The 18,227-nt window shown below is 41.3% G+C and overlaps 1 protein-coding gene across 1 annotated transcript; it reads left to right on the forward strand.

Moving 5' to 3' along the window:
• Positions 1 to 3,923: 3,923 nt before the first annotated feature.
• rbmx (RNA binding motif protein X-linked) lies at positions 3,924 to 17,120 on the forward strand. Its single transcript, XM_072912379.1, has 9 exons — positions 3,924 to 4,183; positions 4,269 to 4,399; positions 13,212 to 13,318; positions 13,414 to 13,561; positions 13,643 to 13,735; positions 13,815 to 13,929; positions 14,025 to 14,147; positions 15,821 to 15,921; positions 16,556 to 17,120. The coding sequence occupies exons 2-9, from the start codon at positions 4,291 to 4,293 to the stop codon at positions 16,867 to 16,869; spliced, it is 1,110 nt and encodes a 369-aa protein (XP_072768480.1). The 5' UTR covers positions 3,924 to 4,183; positions 4,269 to 4,290; the 3' UTR covers positions 16,870 to 17,120.
• The last annotated feature ends 1,107 nt before the right edge of the window (positions 17,121 to 18,227 follow it).

Here is an 18,227-nt window from a genome sequence, read left to right on the forward strand (position 1 = left end):
AATTACTGGCCCCGGGAGATAGTGAAGAAGCTAAATTCTTTAAAAGTCGAATAACTCTGAAACATTAAGGCCCAAATCTAGTGTTAACCATATCACTCCCTGATGGACAAAATAGACCACCCAATGCCACACTGTTCAACACGTCCAGATGGGGTTTCCAATTATGGGCATGGTCAAGTGGACTAGACCCATATTTCCTGGTGATTGTTTGCATAAATCAAACCATGCGCAACACCGAATAACCCAGAGTGTTCTAAACGCGCTGGAAGTCACAGTTGTAAGCGTACCATTTGATGATGTGGATAAATGTTCAAAGTAACAACTGGTGTGTAATAATTGGTTCCTCCTTTGGCTGTTAATTGGTTACTCATGGCAAAAAGGTTTAATTGAAGTGATCTGCGAAACAACTCCTGAATGGAATTGCACTACATGGGACAAAATCTAGCCTGTAACAAAAGAAACAAAGCAGAAACCAATATTTGATAAACATGTGACAAAAGCTAATTACACCTGCATTAACATACTAGGCTCTGGACAACAGTTAGGAAACTTATCGTCAGACAACTGCTTACACATAGTAAATGTATCAATATTTGTACAAAAATTGTTAACACGTCTGAACAGTTTGATATCCGAACATTGGAAAAGAACTACACGTGATGTAAACTGGCAAAGTGTTGGAGATCCAACTTATATCGATACAATAGGTGTCCCCAGAGGTGTACCTGACGAGTACAAATTGGTAAATCAAGTTGCAGCTGGATTCGAATCATCCGTCTGCTGGTGGTGTACGATTAACAAGAATGTTGACAGAATAAACTACGTCCACTACAACGTACAGAGATTAGGAAATTGGACAAAGGCCGGACTTGAAGTCGTCACTGATCAACTCGCCGCAACCTCCCTTAAGGCCTTTCAAAACCGTATGACGCCAGACATGTTGTTAGCGGAAAAAGGAGATGTGTGCGCAATATTGGGTGAACAGTGTTGTACTTCATTCCAAAATACACTGATGCAGAAGATAGCCTGACCAGAGCACTGGAAGGCCTTCGCACCCTCAACGGTAAAATGGAAGAGCACTCACCTATGTGGGATGGATGGTTGAATGTGTTCGGCAAATACAAGTCCTTGGTATCATCAATTCTAGTATCTATGGCTGTGTTTGCAGCAATACTGACGTTGTGTGGATGTAGTTGTATTCCCTGTCTGGGTTCTCTGCTTAACCGTCTGATTACCACAGCGATTAGCCCAGCAGATGATAGAACTGTTCAGATGCACCTTCTGGCGGACGACAAGAAAGATGAATCTGATGACGAGGATACCTACCTGGACGGTGTTCCTGATCTGTTTCCAGACCCTGGTGACTATATATATATAAAAATATGATGATGTTGAACTCTGAGTGTAAACATAACTTGGCCCTAAAGAAATTAACTATTAACTGAAAATCGTAAGAAGAAGTTATTGGGGATAAGAAGATTCTGGGGAAGTTATGTGATAAACAGGAGGGAAATGTTAGAATAATTATGTATATATTATCATCATAACTTTATGCTTAAGGGCCATACTATAAAGTATTGTCAATTTGTGCAGAGCTAGCAATCTTAAAGATTGCTAGCCTCGTTATCAGTGTTGTGTGCAGACTCGGCCTGCTGGCAGCCAAGGCCGAATATTTGGTTCCAAGACCAGACAAAGCAGAGAAGAGACTGGGCGATATCACCAAGTGTCAACATATTTGCATTTTTGTATTATCATATATTGTGTCTTACTGGAGTTGTCGAGATTACCCCCTTCCCTCAGTCACCGTGATGTAATAGGGCCATTTCCTAATAAATGGAGGAGGCGCACGGGCTTTTCTTTAGAACGTAGTTTGGATCTGTAACTAGAGTACAGCCCAAAACACGTGTCTCCTCATGAGCTAAATTGAACTCCGTCTCTGATTCATTCCTTGCTTCTTGTCTGATTAGTAGATGTCAACAGTGTTTGCACCTGACACTGCCCCCGCGACCCGACCTCGGATAAGCGGAAGAAGATGGATGGATGGATGGTAACACCCGAAAAAGTTTTTCAACTTGTTTAAGTCAGGTCATGTGACCGCCTGGCTCTGTTTGATTGGTCGAACGTCACCAGTGACTGCATCTGATTGGTGGAACGGAGTGAACGTCACCAGTGACTGTATTTGTTGAAACGCAGGCACTATGAAGGTCTGTCTGACAGACCAAAACAAACAAAGCGTGCATTAACAGATCGATAAAAATTAGTAGCGAGTAGCGAGCTGAATGTAGATAAAAGTAGCGGAGTAAAAGTAGCGGAGTAAAAGTAGCGGAGTAAAAGTAGCGGAGTAAAAGTAGCGTTTCTTCTCTATAAATATACTCAAGTAAAAGTAAGAGTATGTTGCATTAAAACTACTCTTAGAAGTACAATTGATCCCAAAAGTTACTCAAGTAGATCTAACGGAGTAAATGTAGCGCGTTACTACCCACCTCTGCTTGTATGTATGCATTTTCATGAAAGGAATAAAAATAAATGATGATGATATTGTGTAAAGGAGCAAAAAAAAAATGTCCTGCCCTTTTCTGACTTTGAGCCCCTGCCCCTCTATAATCATGTGCACGTCCCTGTTCCGTTTATATTTACATCTAACACAATTTCCCAACTCATTGTATTCATAATCAGAGGTGGGTAGTAACGGGCTACATTTACTCCGTTACATCTACTTGAGTAACTTTTGGGATAAATTGTACTTCTAAGAGTAGTTTTAATGCAACATACTTTTACTTTTACTTGAGTATATTTATAGAGAAGAAACGCTACTTTTACTCCGCTACTTTTATCTACATTCAGCTCGCTACTCGCTACTAATTTTTATCGATCCGTTAATGCACGCTTTGTTTGTTTTGGTCTGTCAGACAGACCTTCATAGTGCCTGCGTTTCAACAAATACAGTCACTGGTGACGTTCACTCCGTTCCACCAATCAGATGCAGTCACTGGTGACGTTGGACCAATCAAACAGAGCCAGGCGGTCACATGACCTGACTTAAACAAGTTGAAAAACGTATTCGGGTGTTACCATTTAGTGGTCAATTGTACGGAATATGTACTGTACTGTGCAATCTACTAATACAAGTTCCAATCAATCAATCAAAAGTGTGAAGGAAAAAAGATCCTTTTTTTATTTTAACCGTACATCCCGTCAAAAGCCTAAAGACTGACTGCACAGTTCCTGTCTTCACAATAAAAGTGCCGCTCCATCGCGCCTGCGCTTTCAAAATAAGAGTCTCCGAAAGCCAGCGCAAACAAGCTAGCAAGCTACGGAGTTTGCCGCCAATGTATTTCTTGTAAAGTGTATAAAAACGAATATGGAAGCTGGACAAATAAGATGCCAAAAACCAACCACTTTCATGTGGTATTAGACAGAAAGGAGGAACTTTTTTTCTCCTCCATTTGAAAACGAGGACGTTATCAGCATTACTGTCTGATTACAATCAATGCAAGTCATCACAATCAGGTAATACACCAACTTATATTCTTGTCAACATGAAAGAAATGTGTTAAACATGCATGTATATTCATTAAAACACCTTTAACATGTAAACAAAAACGGCAAAATAAATACATATAAATGATATACTGTATATATCAATGTATGTGTGTATATATATATATATATATATATATATATGATATGTGTGTGTATGTTACTCATCAGTTACTCAGTACTTGAGTAGTTTTTTCACAACATACTTTTTACTTTTACTCAAGTAAATATTTGGGTGACTACTCATTACTTTTACTTGAGTAATAAATCTCTAAAGTAACAGTACTCTTACTTGAGTACAATTTCTGGCTACTCTACCCACCTCTGCTCCTAACCAATAGGTGGCGACATCCAGCGTCTGCGTGTGTTTGCTTGCCATCGATGTTTGAAGCAAAAGAAGAAAGGATTTTCAAGCAGTGAAGAGCTGTCCTCCGCGAGGGTGAGTGAAGGCTACGTTCGCTTTCTACTACTTAGGCGCAGTTAAACATCCATTCTGGCTTCATTTTAATCTACACTAAGTGGTCGAGGAGGTATCATATTGTTAACGTATCGCCTGCTTCGATTCGTAAGTCGAGGGGGGAAAAAAAGGAGCTGCGAAGTAGGAGAGCGCGGTAATCGCCATTTTGTGCATTGAACAACTGAAGGTAGGTGATAGAACATCACGATACTGCACACTGCTTCTTTCTACACCACGACACTTGACTTATTCATTCAATCTTCTTTTTCAGGGGGGGTTTATTTGTCTCGAACATGGCGGAAGCGGACCGGCCGGGAAAGCTGTTTATCGGCGGGCTGAACATCGAGACCACGGAGAAGGCCCTCGAGCAGTACTTCGGCAAATATGGCAGGATTTCTGAACGTGAGTTTAAAAAACCCTACTATTTTTCCCACTATATGAACCCATAATATTTACAAAGAAATCAATTACACTTGCGTAATATTAATTTGTCCTGGAAAGAAACGACGACTGAAGTGCACGTGGAATAATAGTTCATGGATGGAAGAGACAGCCATTTTGTTACTTGCTTCTCATTTGCCATGTTTTTGTTTTACAGTATGACGACAAAAACTAGATGTATCAATAGAAATTTATTTTCCACATTAACCAGAGTATTGTGTTTATTATACATTGTTGGCATTAACGCAGTTTTTGTGTCTTTTTACGCATTGTAATCAATCAATGTTTACTTATATAGCCCTAAATCACGAGTGTCTCAAAGGGCTGCAGAAGCCACAACGACATCCTCGGTACAGATCCCACATCAGGGCAAGGGGATAACAATGAGAAACCTTGGAGGGGACCGTAAATGTGGGACCCCCTCCCGGGCGACCGGTGCAGTGGACGTCGAGTGGATCTAACATAATAGTGTGAGAGTCCAGTCCATAGTGGATCTAACATAATAGTGAGAGTCCAGTCCATAGTGGATCTAACATAATAGTGAGAGTCCAGTCCATAGTGGATCTAACATAATAGTGAGAGTCCAGTCCATAGTGGATCTAACATAATAGTGAGAGTCCAGTCCAGTGTGGATCTAACATAACAGTGTGAGAGTGCAGTCCATAGTGGATCTAACATAATAGTGTGAGAGTCCAGTCCATAGTGGATCTAACATAATAGTGTGAGAGTCCAGTCCAGAGTGGATCTAACATAATAGTGAGAGTCCAGTCCAGAGTGGATCTAACATAATAGTGAGAGTCCAGTCCATGGTGGATCTAACATAATAGTGAGAGTCCAGTCCATGGTGGATCTAACATAATAGTGAGAGTCCAGTCCATGGTGGATCTAACATAATAGTGTGAGAGTCCAGTCCATAGTGGATCTAACATAATAGTGAGAGTCCAGTCCATAGTGGATCTAACATAATAGTGAGAGTCCAGTCCATAGTGGATCTAACATAATAGTGAGAGTCCAGTCCATAGTGGATCTAACTTAATAGTGTGAGAGTCCAGTCCAGGGTGGATCTAACATAATAGTGAGAGTCCAGTCCATGGTGGATCTAACATAATAGTGTGAGAGTCCAGTCTATAGTGGATCTAACATAACAGCGTGAGAGTCCAGTCCATAGTGGATCTAACATAATAGTGTGAGTCCAGTCCAGAGTGGATCTAACATAATAGTGAGAGTCCAGTCCAGAGTGGATCTAACATAATAGTGAGAGTCCAGTCCATGGTGGATCTAACATAATAGTGAGAGTCCAGTCCATAGTGGATCTAACATAATAGTGAGAGTCCTACTATTTTTCCACTATATGAACCCATAATATTTACAAAGAAATCAATTACACTTGCATAATATTCATTTGTCCTGGAAAGAAACGATGACTGAAGTGCACGTGGAATAGTTCGTGGATGGAAGAGACAGCCATTTTGTTACTTGCTTCTCATTTGCCATGTTTCTGTTTTACAGTATGATGACAAAAACTAGATGTATCAATAGAAATTTATTTTCCACGTTAACCAGAGTATTGTGTTTATTATACATTGTTGGCATTAACGCAGTTTTTGTGTCTTTTTACGCATTGAAATCTATCAATGTTTACTTATATAGCCCTAAATCACTAGTGTCTCAAAGGGCTGCAGAAGCCACAACGACATCCTCGGTACAGATCCCACATCAGGGCAAGGGGATAACAATGAGAAACCTTGGAGGGGACCGTAAATGTGGGACCCCCCCTCCCGGGCGACCGGTGCAGTGGACGTCGAGTGGATCTAACATAATAGTGTGAGAGTCCAGTCCATAGTGGATCTAACTTAATAGTGAGAGTCCAGTCCATAGTGGATCTAACATAATAGGGAGAGTCCAGTCCATAGTGGATCTAACTTAATAGTGAGAGTCCAGTCCATAGTGGATCTAACTTAATAGTGAGAGTCCAGTCCATAGTGGATCTAGTTAATAGTGTGAGAGTCCAGTCCTAACATAATAGTGAGAGTCCAGTCCATAGTGGATCTAACATAATAGTGAGAGTCCAGTCCAGTGTGGATCTAACATAACAGTGTGAGAGTCCAGTCCATAGTGGATCTAACATAATAGTGTGAGAGTCCAGTCCAGAGTGGATCTAACATAATAGTGAGAGTCCAGTCCAGAGTGGATCCAACATAATAGTGAGAGTCCAGTCCATGGTGGATCTAACATAATAGTGAGAGTCCAGTCCATAGTGGATCTAACATAATAGTGTGAGAGTCCAGTCCAGAGTGGATCTAACATAATAGTGAGAGTCCAGTCCAGAGTGGATCTAACATAATAGTGAGAGTCCAGTCCATAGGGGATCTAGTTAATAGTGTGAGAGTCCAGTCCTAACATAATAGTGAGAGTCCAGTCCATAGTGGATCTAACATAATAGTGTGAGAGTCCAGTCCATAGTGGATCTAACATAACAGTGTGAGAGTCCAGTCCATAGTGGATCTAACATAATAGTGTGAGAGTCCAGTCCATAGTGGATCTAACATAATAGTGTGAGAGTCCAGTCCAGAGTGGATCTAACATAATAGTGAGAGTCCAGTCCAGAGTGGATCTAACATAATAGTGAGAGTCCAGTCCATGGTGGATCTAACATAATAGTGAGAGTCCAGTCCATAGTGGATCTAACATAATAGTGAGAGTCCAGTCCATGGTGGATCTAACATAATAGTGAGAGTCCAGTCCATGGTGGATCTAACATAATAGTGTGAGAGTCCAGTCCATAGTGGATCTAACATAATAGTGTGAGAGTCCAGTCCATAGTGGATCTAACATAATAGTGTGAGAGTCCAGTCCATAGTGGATCTAACATAATAGTGTGAGAGTCCAGTCCAGAGTGGATCTAACATAATAGTGTGAGAGTCCAGTCCAGAGTGGATCTAACATAATAGTGAGAGTCCAGTCCATGGTGGATCTAACATAATAGTGAGTGTCCAGTCCATAGTGGATCTAACATAATAGTGAGAGTCCAGTCCATGGTGGATCTAACATAATAGTGAGAGTCCAGTCCAGAGTGGATCTAACATAATAGTGAGAGTCCAGTCCATGGTGGATCTAACATAATTGTGAGAGTCCAGTCCATAGTGGATCTAACATAATAGTGAGAGTCCAGTCCATAGTGGATCTAACATAATAGTGAGAGTCCAGTCCATGGTGGATCTAACATAATAGTGTGAGAGTCCAGTCCATAGTGGATCTAACATAATAGTGTGAGAGTCCAGTCCAGAGTGGATCTAACATAATAGTGAGAGTCCAGTCCAGAGTGGATCTAACATAATAGTGAGAGTCCAGTCCATGGTGGATCTAACATAATAGTGAGAGTCCAGTCCATAGTGGATCTAACATAATAGTGAGAGTCCTACTATTTTTCCACTATATGAACCCATAATATTTACAAAGAAATCAATTACACTTGCATAATATTCATTTGTCCTGGAAAGAAACGATGACTGAAGTGCACGTGGAATAGTTCGTGGATGGAAGAGACAGCCATTTTGTTACTTGCTTCTCATTTGCCATGTTTTTGTTTTACAGTATGATGACAAAAACTAGATGTATCAATAGAAATTTATTTTCCACATTAACCAGAGTATTGTGTTTATTATACATTGTTGGCATTAACGCAGTTTTTGTGTCTTTTTACGCATTGTAATCAATCAATGTTTACTTATATGGGGCAAGGCCGACATCCGGGCAACTGAGCTACATACGGGTTCTTCGAGCCATAGCAACCTGACTGGCGTTGAAAACAAACCGTCGCCATCACTCTTTAACCTGTCGACCTGCGCTGATTAAACCCGTCATTCTGCCTCCAAAATGCCAAAAAACTGTTGTTTTTGGTTGTGCAAACCACAACTGGAAACAGGGAAAACAAAGGTCGTATTTTGTTCTGCCAAAGCGTGCTAAAAGCCCACAGAGACGAGACAAATGGCTCGCAGCTTTACACCGGGAAAACGAGGACGGTTCTCACTGGAGTCCCCCAAAATCCCGGGTCGTGTGTTAGGATCACTTCGTTTCTGGTAAATATAAGGAACAAAAATCCACCTTCTTAACCACAACTTGGCTATACCGTCCATGCTAATGTTGAACCTGTTGAATTTTTACTGAATAACGTTCGACAGCTGAAGTTGTTGTTGTTGCACAACAATAACATACGGTATAAAGGCTATTTCCAGTAATTCAGCAAATAATAAATCGTAATACTGAACTGAATTTGAATGAGCTCTCTACAGATATAATAAATATACAGATACTGGTAGCCACCGTGTCATCCTTATTATCATTTATCAACATACCTTGGGTGATTTAACAATTTTTATGTGATTTATTCGTTATATAACAACCGAAGCTAACAACCGACCTGGTGCGCTTGTGAGGTAGACATAAAGATTTCCAAATTCCATGTCCGGCCATTGTGTAGGATTATCAGTCCACGTATCTGCTGGAAAGCGGTAAGGGCAGTCGTTTAATCCAACTACAGAACATTTTAACTTGTATCTTAACCTAGCCTCACTGGAAAGACTATTTACATAATCATACGCCATTTAGAACAGTTTAAAATGCTGTGAAACCTCGTTAAATGCCTTTTCTGTCAATGCTGTGTTCGCTGTGAGCTGGTTTGTTTTCAACGAATTCAATATGGCGACCGCGTTGCTAGGGGATTGGCAGGCGGAAGTGACGTAGGTCCGCCCTCGCCTATAGCCCTAAATCACGAGTGCATACCTGCCAACTACGGTTTTCCCGTAATTAGTACGGTTTTCATCAACCTATTCCGGGTTACGGTTGCAGTGATAAAAAATACGTTTTTTCATTAATTTAAAAAAAAAGGGTGAAAACTACGCGAATTGCACCTTGTGCAGACAAGATTTTTCGATCGGACACGGAGGAATTAGCGATGTAAAAGACCACGTTGGGACAAAAAAACACAAGTCTAATGCCGTTGCTACCGATACAAGTGGAAAACTTTCAACGTTTTTCGTCGCCCAAACAGATTCTTTGGATGTGATAAATGCCGAAGTATTATTTACGGAGGCATTAATTGAGCATGGACTTCCAATCGCACTGGCTGATCACATGGGACAGTTAAATGTTTGTAATGCAACCTTTAAAAATCATTACGCGGTGATCGCGGTCCCAAAAATAAACTTTTCTTGCATGATAATGTCCAGAAAAACTCACTTTATATTACTATAGAGTCCTTTTAACGAATGAGTTTGATGGTTTATCACAAACCTTAAATGAAAGAAGTCCTTTGTTCTCCTGCACCATGCATGCGCTTTGGCCTTGCTTCGTGTTTGGTGCGCAATCCTGTCGGCTGTATTTCACAGCACGTCTTTGACAACTTGATGTGGCATAAAACATTTAAAACAAAGGGGTTATAGGAACAATCACTTTCAGTGTTTTATGCCACTTCAAGTAAACTTATCATAAAGTTACCATATCATTTTTGCAGTATGATCAATCTGATAGAATAAATTTGGATTTTAGCCACAAAAAGGTAATGACACCAATGTTATCTATTGGAATTGTTTAGTACTGTTATACTGTTAAAAGTGTTTATACTATTTATGCTTTCAAGTCCAAGTTGAAGAAATCTTGTTAAATGTTGACAGCATAACTACCAAAATACAGAAGTATGTCCTTAATATTTTTGCAGTGCTATTTCTGTTGAAAAGTTAAAATGATTACATTAGAGATGTGATTTGCCACTTTTCAAGTGTCTGATGGCTTAAATTAATTTTCATTCATTTTTCATATTTTGAATTCTTTTGAAAGACTTACAAAAAAACTACATTTGAATTGTAATTCCATGCTATTGACAGGACTATTAATGTTAATGAAGTTAGCTTACCATGTTTACAGTATGATAATTGTGATAGAAATGTGAATTTTAGGCACAGAATATTTTTTACAATTGAACAAGGCAGTAGATTATACAAGCTTGGACAGAAAGTTAATAATGACACCAATTTTTTTTTAATGGAATTGTTTAGTACTGTTTTACCATTTGTTTACTGTAAAAATTGTTTATACTGTTTATACTTTCAATTAACTAATTGAAGTCTTGTGAAAGGTTGACAGGATAACTGGCATTAACTGTCAAAATAATTTCAAACTATTGAAGTTAGCTTACAGAATAAACATGTCAATCAACCCATATGATTTTTGCTGTAATATTTTTGTTTTGAAAAGTCACTGTGACTGATAGAAAAGTGATGGTTTTAGCAACATTTTAACCTGTCTGAATGCTAATAATTATTTTGCGTCGGGGGGCGAAGCCCTGAACCCTCCACCAGGACTTTGTCCTGGACCTACCGGGGCCTGCGGCCCTTGGACCCTGGCTACTAGGTTTTTCTGATTTCAAAAGTTGGCAGGTATACGAGTGTCTCAAAGGGCTGCACAAGCCACAACGACATCCTCGGCTCAGATCCCACATCAGGGCAAGGGAAAAAAACTCAACCCAATGGGATAACAATGAGAAACCTTGGAGGGGACCGTAAATGTGGGACCCCCCCTCCCGGGCGACCAGTGCAGTGGACGTCGAGTGGATCTAACATAATAGTGTGAGAGTCCAGTCCATAGTGGATCTAACATAATAGTGAGAGTCCAGTCCATAGTGAATCTAACATAATAGTGAGAGTCCAGTCCATAATGGATCTAACTTAATAGTGAGAGTCCAGTCCATAGTGGATCTAACATAATAGTGAGAGTCCAGTCAAGCGTGGATCTAACATAACAGTGTGAGAGTCCAGTCCATAGTGGATCTAACATAATAGTGAGAGTCCAGTCCATGGTGGATCTAACATAATAGTGAGAGTCCAGTCCATAGTGGATCTAACATAGTAGTGTGAGAGTCCAGTCCATAGTGGATCTAACATAATAGTGTGAGAGTCCAGTCCAGAGTGGATCTAACATAATAGTGAGAGTCCAGTCCAGAGTGGATCTAACATAATAGTGAGAGTCCAGTCCATGGTGGATCTAACATAATAGTGAGAGTCCAGTCCATAGTGGATCTAACATAATAGTGAGAGTCCAGTCCATAGTGGGTCTAACATAATAGTGAGAGTCCAGTCCATGGTGGATCTAACATAATAGTGAGAGTCCAGTCCATAGTGGATCTAACATAATAGTGAGAGTCCAGTCCATGGTGGATCTAAAATAATAGTGAGAGTCTAGTCCATAAGGAGACCATCCCGAGCGGAGACGTCCCCGACAGATGCACAGATGAGTGGTCCACCCTGGGTCCCGACCCTGGACAGCCAGCGCTTCATCCGTGGCCACCAAGCCTTTAAATAGACCCCCCTTTTAGACCAGTTGATCTGCCGTTTCGTTTCTGATCCTCCCCCTCCCCCCCACGAAGGAGAGGGGGGGCAGAGCAGAAAAGAAACGGCAGATCAACTGGTCTAAAAGGGGGGTCTATTTAAAGGCTAGAGTATACAAATAAGTTTTAAGACAGGACTTAAATGCTTCTACTGAGGTAGCATCTCTAACTGTTACCGGGAGGGCATTCCAGAGTACTGTAGCCCGAAATCAGAAAGGACGCGAAATTCCGGAAGTCCACGCGTGCCCCGGACGTGGGTTTTCTTTTTCTCCTTTTTTTTTTTTACCAATTATCGCTTTGATCACACTGATGTTCAAAGATCCAGCCTCACCAGGCACCAAGACACACCCTCCAATTTGGCTCCCTACAGTTCCGCTCTTTGGTCGGAATGACAAGGTGGTCGATTTGTTACAACTCTTTATTGATGTTTTCCACAAAGCCAAGTGGACATCCACCATGCTAGTAACACTCCTGAACATGCTAGCGCTCCCTCTCCTAACTTGTCCACTCACTCACCCCACATACCGCCATTCTTAAAGGGGAACACACAGCTTAAGGCCATCACAAAGCCAGAGATGAAATGCTAGAGTGCCACTCTATTAAATGACATTGAAACTAACTTGCAAAAATCTAAGTTTGTTGGCATTATTTGCCATGAAAGTGCAGATTTGGCACTTTTTAAAGGACTGATGATCTACATACAGGTGAGAATAATCAATTCCATTTGTCATATGCGTATATGCCCCGGCAGACCATTATCATCATTTCATGACCCAAGCAAAACACTTTTATACCGAAATAAATTAACCTACCGGTACATCTTATTAAATAAAAACATTAAAAAAATAAAATACAGGCAACGGTAAAGTTTAGATCCATGAAGGACAGGAGAAAGTGAATGAATGTTTAAAACTGAATACATTTACATATGCATAAACATTTTTTTTTTTTTATTTTTTTTTTAACGAATTAACGTTTATGACAACCTTTTTCCAAAACAATATAGAATGTGAGCTATAACAGGATAATGCATACATTTAAAATTTGTTTTCTAAACGCCTACAAAAAAGCGGGACCCCAAACATTTCTTGTGGGACGTGATTTTTATGACTTGATGGGGTCTCTGGGACATGAAGATTATTAGCGCCAACACTGATTATAGTTCTCTTCTGTACTATGTTTTCTACCCCGAAACGCCAATTTTGAATACACAAACAATGTTGTTGTTGGTGGTTAGAAGGGAGAAAAAAGTTTTCTATAAAAGCAGTGCTTTGAGGTTTATGTAACAAATATCGACAATGATGATTGGCAACAACACGTGTTATTGCTTTGTGAAACTTGAATGTGAAACATGTGATTTGTGTAACCTGTTCTTTCATTTCCTTTTTACAGTTATTTTGATGAAAGACCATCAAACTAACAAGTCGAGGTGCTTTGCCTTTGTGACGTACGAGAACCCATCCGATGCAAAGGACGCGGCACGGGAGATGAATGGAAAGGTACATCATTTTTACCGTACACAAGCCATCTATAAGAAAAAGTCATCTAGATTTTTAGTATGTTGTCATTTTGTTTCTGCCATCTCCCTCCATAGTCTCTTGATGGAAAGTCTATTAAAGTGGAGCAAGCAACCAAACCTCAGTTTCAGTCCGCGGGTAGACGAGGGCCACCCATGCGCAGTCGTGGTCCACCTAGAGGAATGCGTGGGTCCAGGGGGGGAATGAGAGGCCCACCATCTAGAGGTAAAAGAGATTCCCATTAAAGAATGATACATTTCCCTTGGTCTTACCCTTGATGTGTAAGTGCATTTGCTGGGCTTGCAGACTACTATGACGACGGTGGAGAACCCTACTTTAAAGGGATGAAGCGAGGACCTCCTATGCGCAATGGAGGTCCCCCAGCCAAAATGAGCAGACGTACGTTCCATACCCACACACAATTTCCTTTTTGAAATGATTTTTTTAGACAACATTTTCATTTCTGGTGATTTTTCAGCCTCCATGTCAAGGGACAGGGACCCCTATGGCCCACCTCCTCGCAGAGACTCCATGATGTCCAGGAGGGATGACTATCCTTCACCCAGAGATGACCACTACAGCTCAAAAGACAGGTAGGGCCATCAAATATTTTACTACAGTAATATTTGCTCCTGCTGTTACTGGTATGATACAAATTACTATCCTGAATTATAAATATTTTGTACAGCTACTCGATCCGAGAGTATAGCTCAAGAGATTCACGGGACTATGGACCTCCTCCCAGAGATTATTCATACCGTGACTACCCCAGTTCCAGAGATGACTATGGCTCAATGTCAAGAGGCTACAGGTAGGAGTTTTAGTGCATATACAGGTAAAAGCCAGTAAATTAGAATATTTTGAAAAACTTGATTTATTTCAGTAATTGCATTCAAAAGGTGTAACTTGTACATTATATTTATTCATTGCACACAGACTGATGCATTCAAATGTTTATTTCATTTAATTTTGATGATTTGAAGTGGCAACAAATGAAAATCCAAAATTCCGTGTGTCACAAAATTAGAATATTGTGTAAGGCTAATACAAAAAAGGGATTTTTTTAGAAATGTTGGCCAACTGAAAAGTATGAAAATGAAAAATATGAGCATGTACAATACTCAATACTTGGTTGGAGCTCCTTTTGCCTCAATTACTGCGTTAATGCGGCGTGGCATGGAGTCGATGAGTTTCTGGCACTGCTCAGGTGTTATGAGAGCCCAGGTTGCTCTGATAGTGGCCTTCAACTCTTCTGCGTTTTTGGGTCTGGCATTCTGCATCTTCCTTTTCACAATACCCCACAGATTTTCTATGGGGCTAAGGTCAGGGGAGTTGGCGGGCCAATTTAGAACAGAAATACCATGGTCCATAAACCAGGCACGGGTAGTTATTTTGCGCTGTGTGCAGGCGCCAAGTCCTGTTGGAACTTGAAATCTCCATCTCCATAGAGCAGGTCAGCAGCAGGAAGCATGAAGTGCTCTAAAACTTGCTGGTAGACGGCTGCGTTGACCCTGGATCTCAGGAAACAGAGTGGACCGACACCAGCAGATGACATGGCACCCCAAACCATCACCCAACCATGCAAATGTTGCATTTCCTTTGGAAATCGAGGTCCCAGAGTCTGGAGGAAGACAGGAGAGGCACAGGATCCACGTTGCCTGAAGTCTAGTGTAAAGTTTCCACCATCAGTGATGGTTTGGGGTGCCATGTCATCTGCTGGTGTCGGTCCACTCTGTTTCCTGAGATCCAGGGTCAACGCAGCCGTCTACCAGCAAGTTTTAGAGCACTTCATGCTTCCTGCTGCTGACCTGCTCTATGGAGATGGAGATTTCAAGTTCCAACAGGACTTGGCGCCTGCACACAGCGCAAAATCTACCCGTGCCTGGTTTACGGACCATGGTATTTCTGTTCTAAATTGGCCCGCCAACTCCCCTGACCTTAGCCCCATAGAAAATCTGTGGGGTATTGTGAAAAGGAAGATGCAGAATGCCAGACCCAAAAGCGCAGAAGAGTTGAAGGCCACTATCAGAGCAACCTGGGCTCTCATAACACCTGAGCAGTGCCAGAAACTCATCGACTCCATGCCACGCCGCATTAACGCAGTAATTGAGGCAAAAGGAGCTCCAACCAAGTATTGAGTATTGTACATGCTCATATTTTTCATTTTCATACTTTTCAGTTGGCCAACATTTCTAAAAACCCCTTTTTTGTATTAGCCTTAAGTAATATTCTAATTTTGTGACACATGGAATTTTGGATTTTCATTTGTTGCCACTTCAAATCATCAAAATTAAATGAAATAAACATTTGAATGCATCAGTCTGTGTGCAATGAATAAATATAATGTACAAGTTACACCTTTTGAATGCAATTACTGAAATAAATCAAGTTTTTCAAAATATTCTAATTTACTGGCTTTTACCTGTAAAAGCTTGGTACAAACGCCAAATTTTTACCAGCAAGTAACAAATGTGCCTCTTGCAGTGACCGAGATGGCTATAGTGGAGGCAGAGATTCCAGAAGCTACACGGACCGCCCAAGTGGTGGTGGAGGCGGCTCATACCGAGAATCTTTTGATGGTTACGGTAAGATATTTCCACACAGGTAAAATGCCCCAAAAAAGGATTGAAGAGGAGCTGCAAAATAACAAACCTTCACTCCCAACAAAGAAGAAGCAAAGGGAAAACTACCTTTCAGTCAACTTGTCAAAGTGTTATGCTCAGTTTTCAGAATTAGTTCAAGAATTGGTATCCCAAATCCTATTACCACTATTTGCCTCAAAATAAATAAATGTGCCTCAACAATTTTGCAGATTAGCTAATATGGCCAGTGTTGACTACCATAAGGAACCATCAAAAGTCCTTGGAAGCGTCCACAGAACAGAATAAGCTCTCCCTCAAGGAGTTTCCTTCACAAATAACCACCAAACTTGGATCACTAAAAGGAAAAGTGGCCTCAGAAATCAATGACAGGATGAAGCAGATAACATTGCTCAAGTCCATGTACCTGGATGTTTAGCAGCCCTAGGTATTTGCCACAAATTGTTGAATTTCAGAGCATCATCGCCAGCAAAAGATGGGACATGTACACATGGCCATCTGTTGAATTGCTTGGCACACAATTCAATGTATTGACAAAGAATGAGCACCAAACGCTGCAAGAACAAAAGCAATTTGTCAAATTGAACCTTTCCAATTACCTGACCCGTTGACCCTGCAGGTAACTCTCGCAGCGGCCCACCTTCACGGGGCCCGCCACCGTCCTTTGGTGGGGGCGGCGGAAGCGGTCGTTACGATGACTATGGCAGCAGTTCCCGAGACGGCTATGGCGGCCGTGACAGTTACAACAGCAGTCGGAGTGACCCGTATCCACCTCCCAGAGGCGAGCGAATGGGTAGGCAAGAGAGGGGCCCCGGACCCCCGGTTGAGAGAGGATACCCTCCTCGCGATTCGTACGGCTCAAGCCGCGGAGGACCGCGTGGCAGCCGTGGAGGCCACCGAGCTGACAGAGGCATGGCTCGCAGCAGATACTAAAATGGACATGGAAGTCTACATGTTAAATCTTCGTGCACCCTTCAACGTGTTGTGGGAGCAGTTTATCAAACAAGCCACCATGTCTAAATCTGTGAAGCTTAGGTTTAAATTGTGTCTTTTTTTATTTTTTATCTGTATTTAGCTTATTCATACAACAGTACAGTTACCCAGTGCTTTTGTACATTGAGTTATTTTTAAAACCTGCAAGTCTGGCTTTTCCTACTCCAATAAAGCTATTAGTTGTACCCTGACCACTGAGCATCAATAGTCCAAGAAGACAAGACCTCATGATTGTTGCCAAGTGAAATATCTCGTTGAACACGTTTTCTGTCACGTTAAGTTGCTGCGTCTCTGGTCTGGAGCCTGAGTTAAAAGTCAAATGTGCTTCCCACTCGTCACTTCTGTGTTAGGCGAATGTCACTGTCAAAATGTTCCAATGTAGTTCACCCGGAAATGGACCCGTCTTCCTAGAGCCATTCGATGGCATGCAACGACAATACCAAAGGCAACAGCAGCCAAATGCAAGCTTCTATCCTACAAGAACCCATAGTCAACAGCTGGTAAGCAAAGCAAACCTCTTTGTTTCTCATCTGTAAACTGACTTTGTCCTGTATTGCAATCGTCACTCAGTTCAAGACAACTTTTTTCTCAAAGGACTTAAAGAAGGATGTCCCCTCTAACATTCCTTTTCAGTCTAGCTAAGTGTGAAAACTGCAAAAAAACAACAACTCCAAGGCAAGACCTTTTACTCCTTGCACATAATCAAAATGTAACAATTTTGCCGGCTGAGCCCAGAAGAAGAGATCATTTTGCCCTACCTCCTTGTCTAATCTAAGTATGCAGCTTTGCTATCCGTGCTTCTTGTTATACACCATAGTCAAAACTACCTTTTTGTCGATGTAAAATTAAAAAGAAAAACAAACATCCATTCTCAGTCTGAAAACATTTTCCTCAAGCATGCCAGCGCAAACAAAGGAGACCTCTGGAAGCTGCCGCCATAGCAAGCACCCAACTGGAAACAATCATTCGAGCAAAATGGACCAAGGACTAAGAAAATCGTCTTTAAATGTTTCATGGATACAAAGCAAACGGTGTGGTGGTAAACGTGTGTTCTCATTACAGGATGAACACTCTTCAAGGGAATCTTTCTTTCAGCCAATCCAAAGATTGTACTTGGGCTTTTCAGACATGTGGACCAATCAGGATCACATCCCAGCTTGTGCAGGTATTTGGAATGACGATATCATACCTGCCAACTTTTGAAATCAGAAAAACCTAGTAGCCAGGGTCCAGGGGCCGTAGGTCCAGGACAAAGTCCTGGTGGGGGGTTCAGGCTTCGCCCCCCGACGCAAAATGAT

This window comes from Nerophis lumbriciformis, linkage group LG36 (genome assembly GCF_033978685.3).
Source record: "Nerophis lumbriciformis linkage group LG36, RoL_Nlum_v2.1, whole genome shotgun sequence".
NCBI lineage: Eukaryota > Metazoa > Chordata > Actinopteri > Syngnathiformes > Syngnathidae > Nerophis > Nerophis lumbriciformis.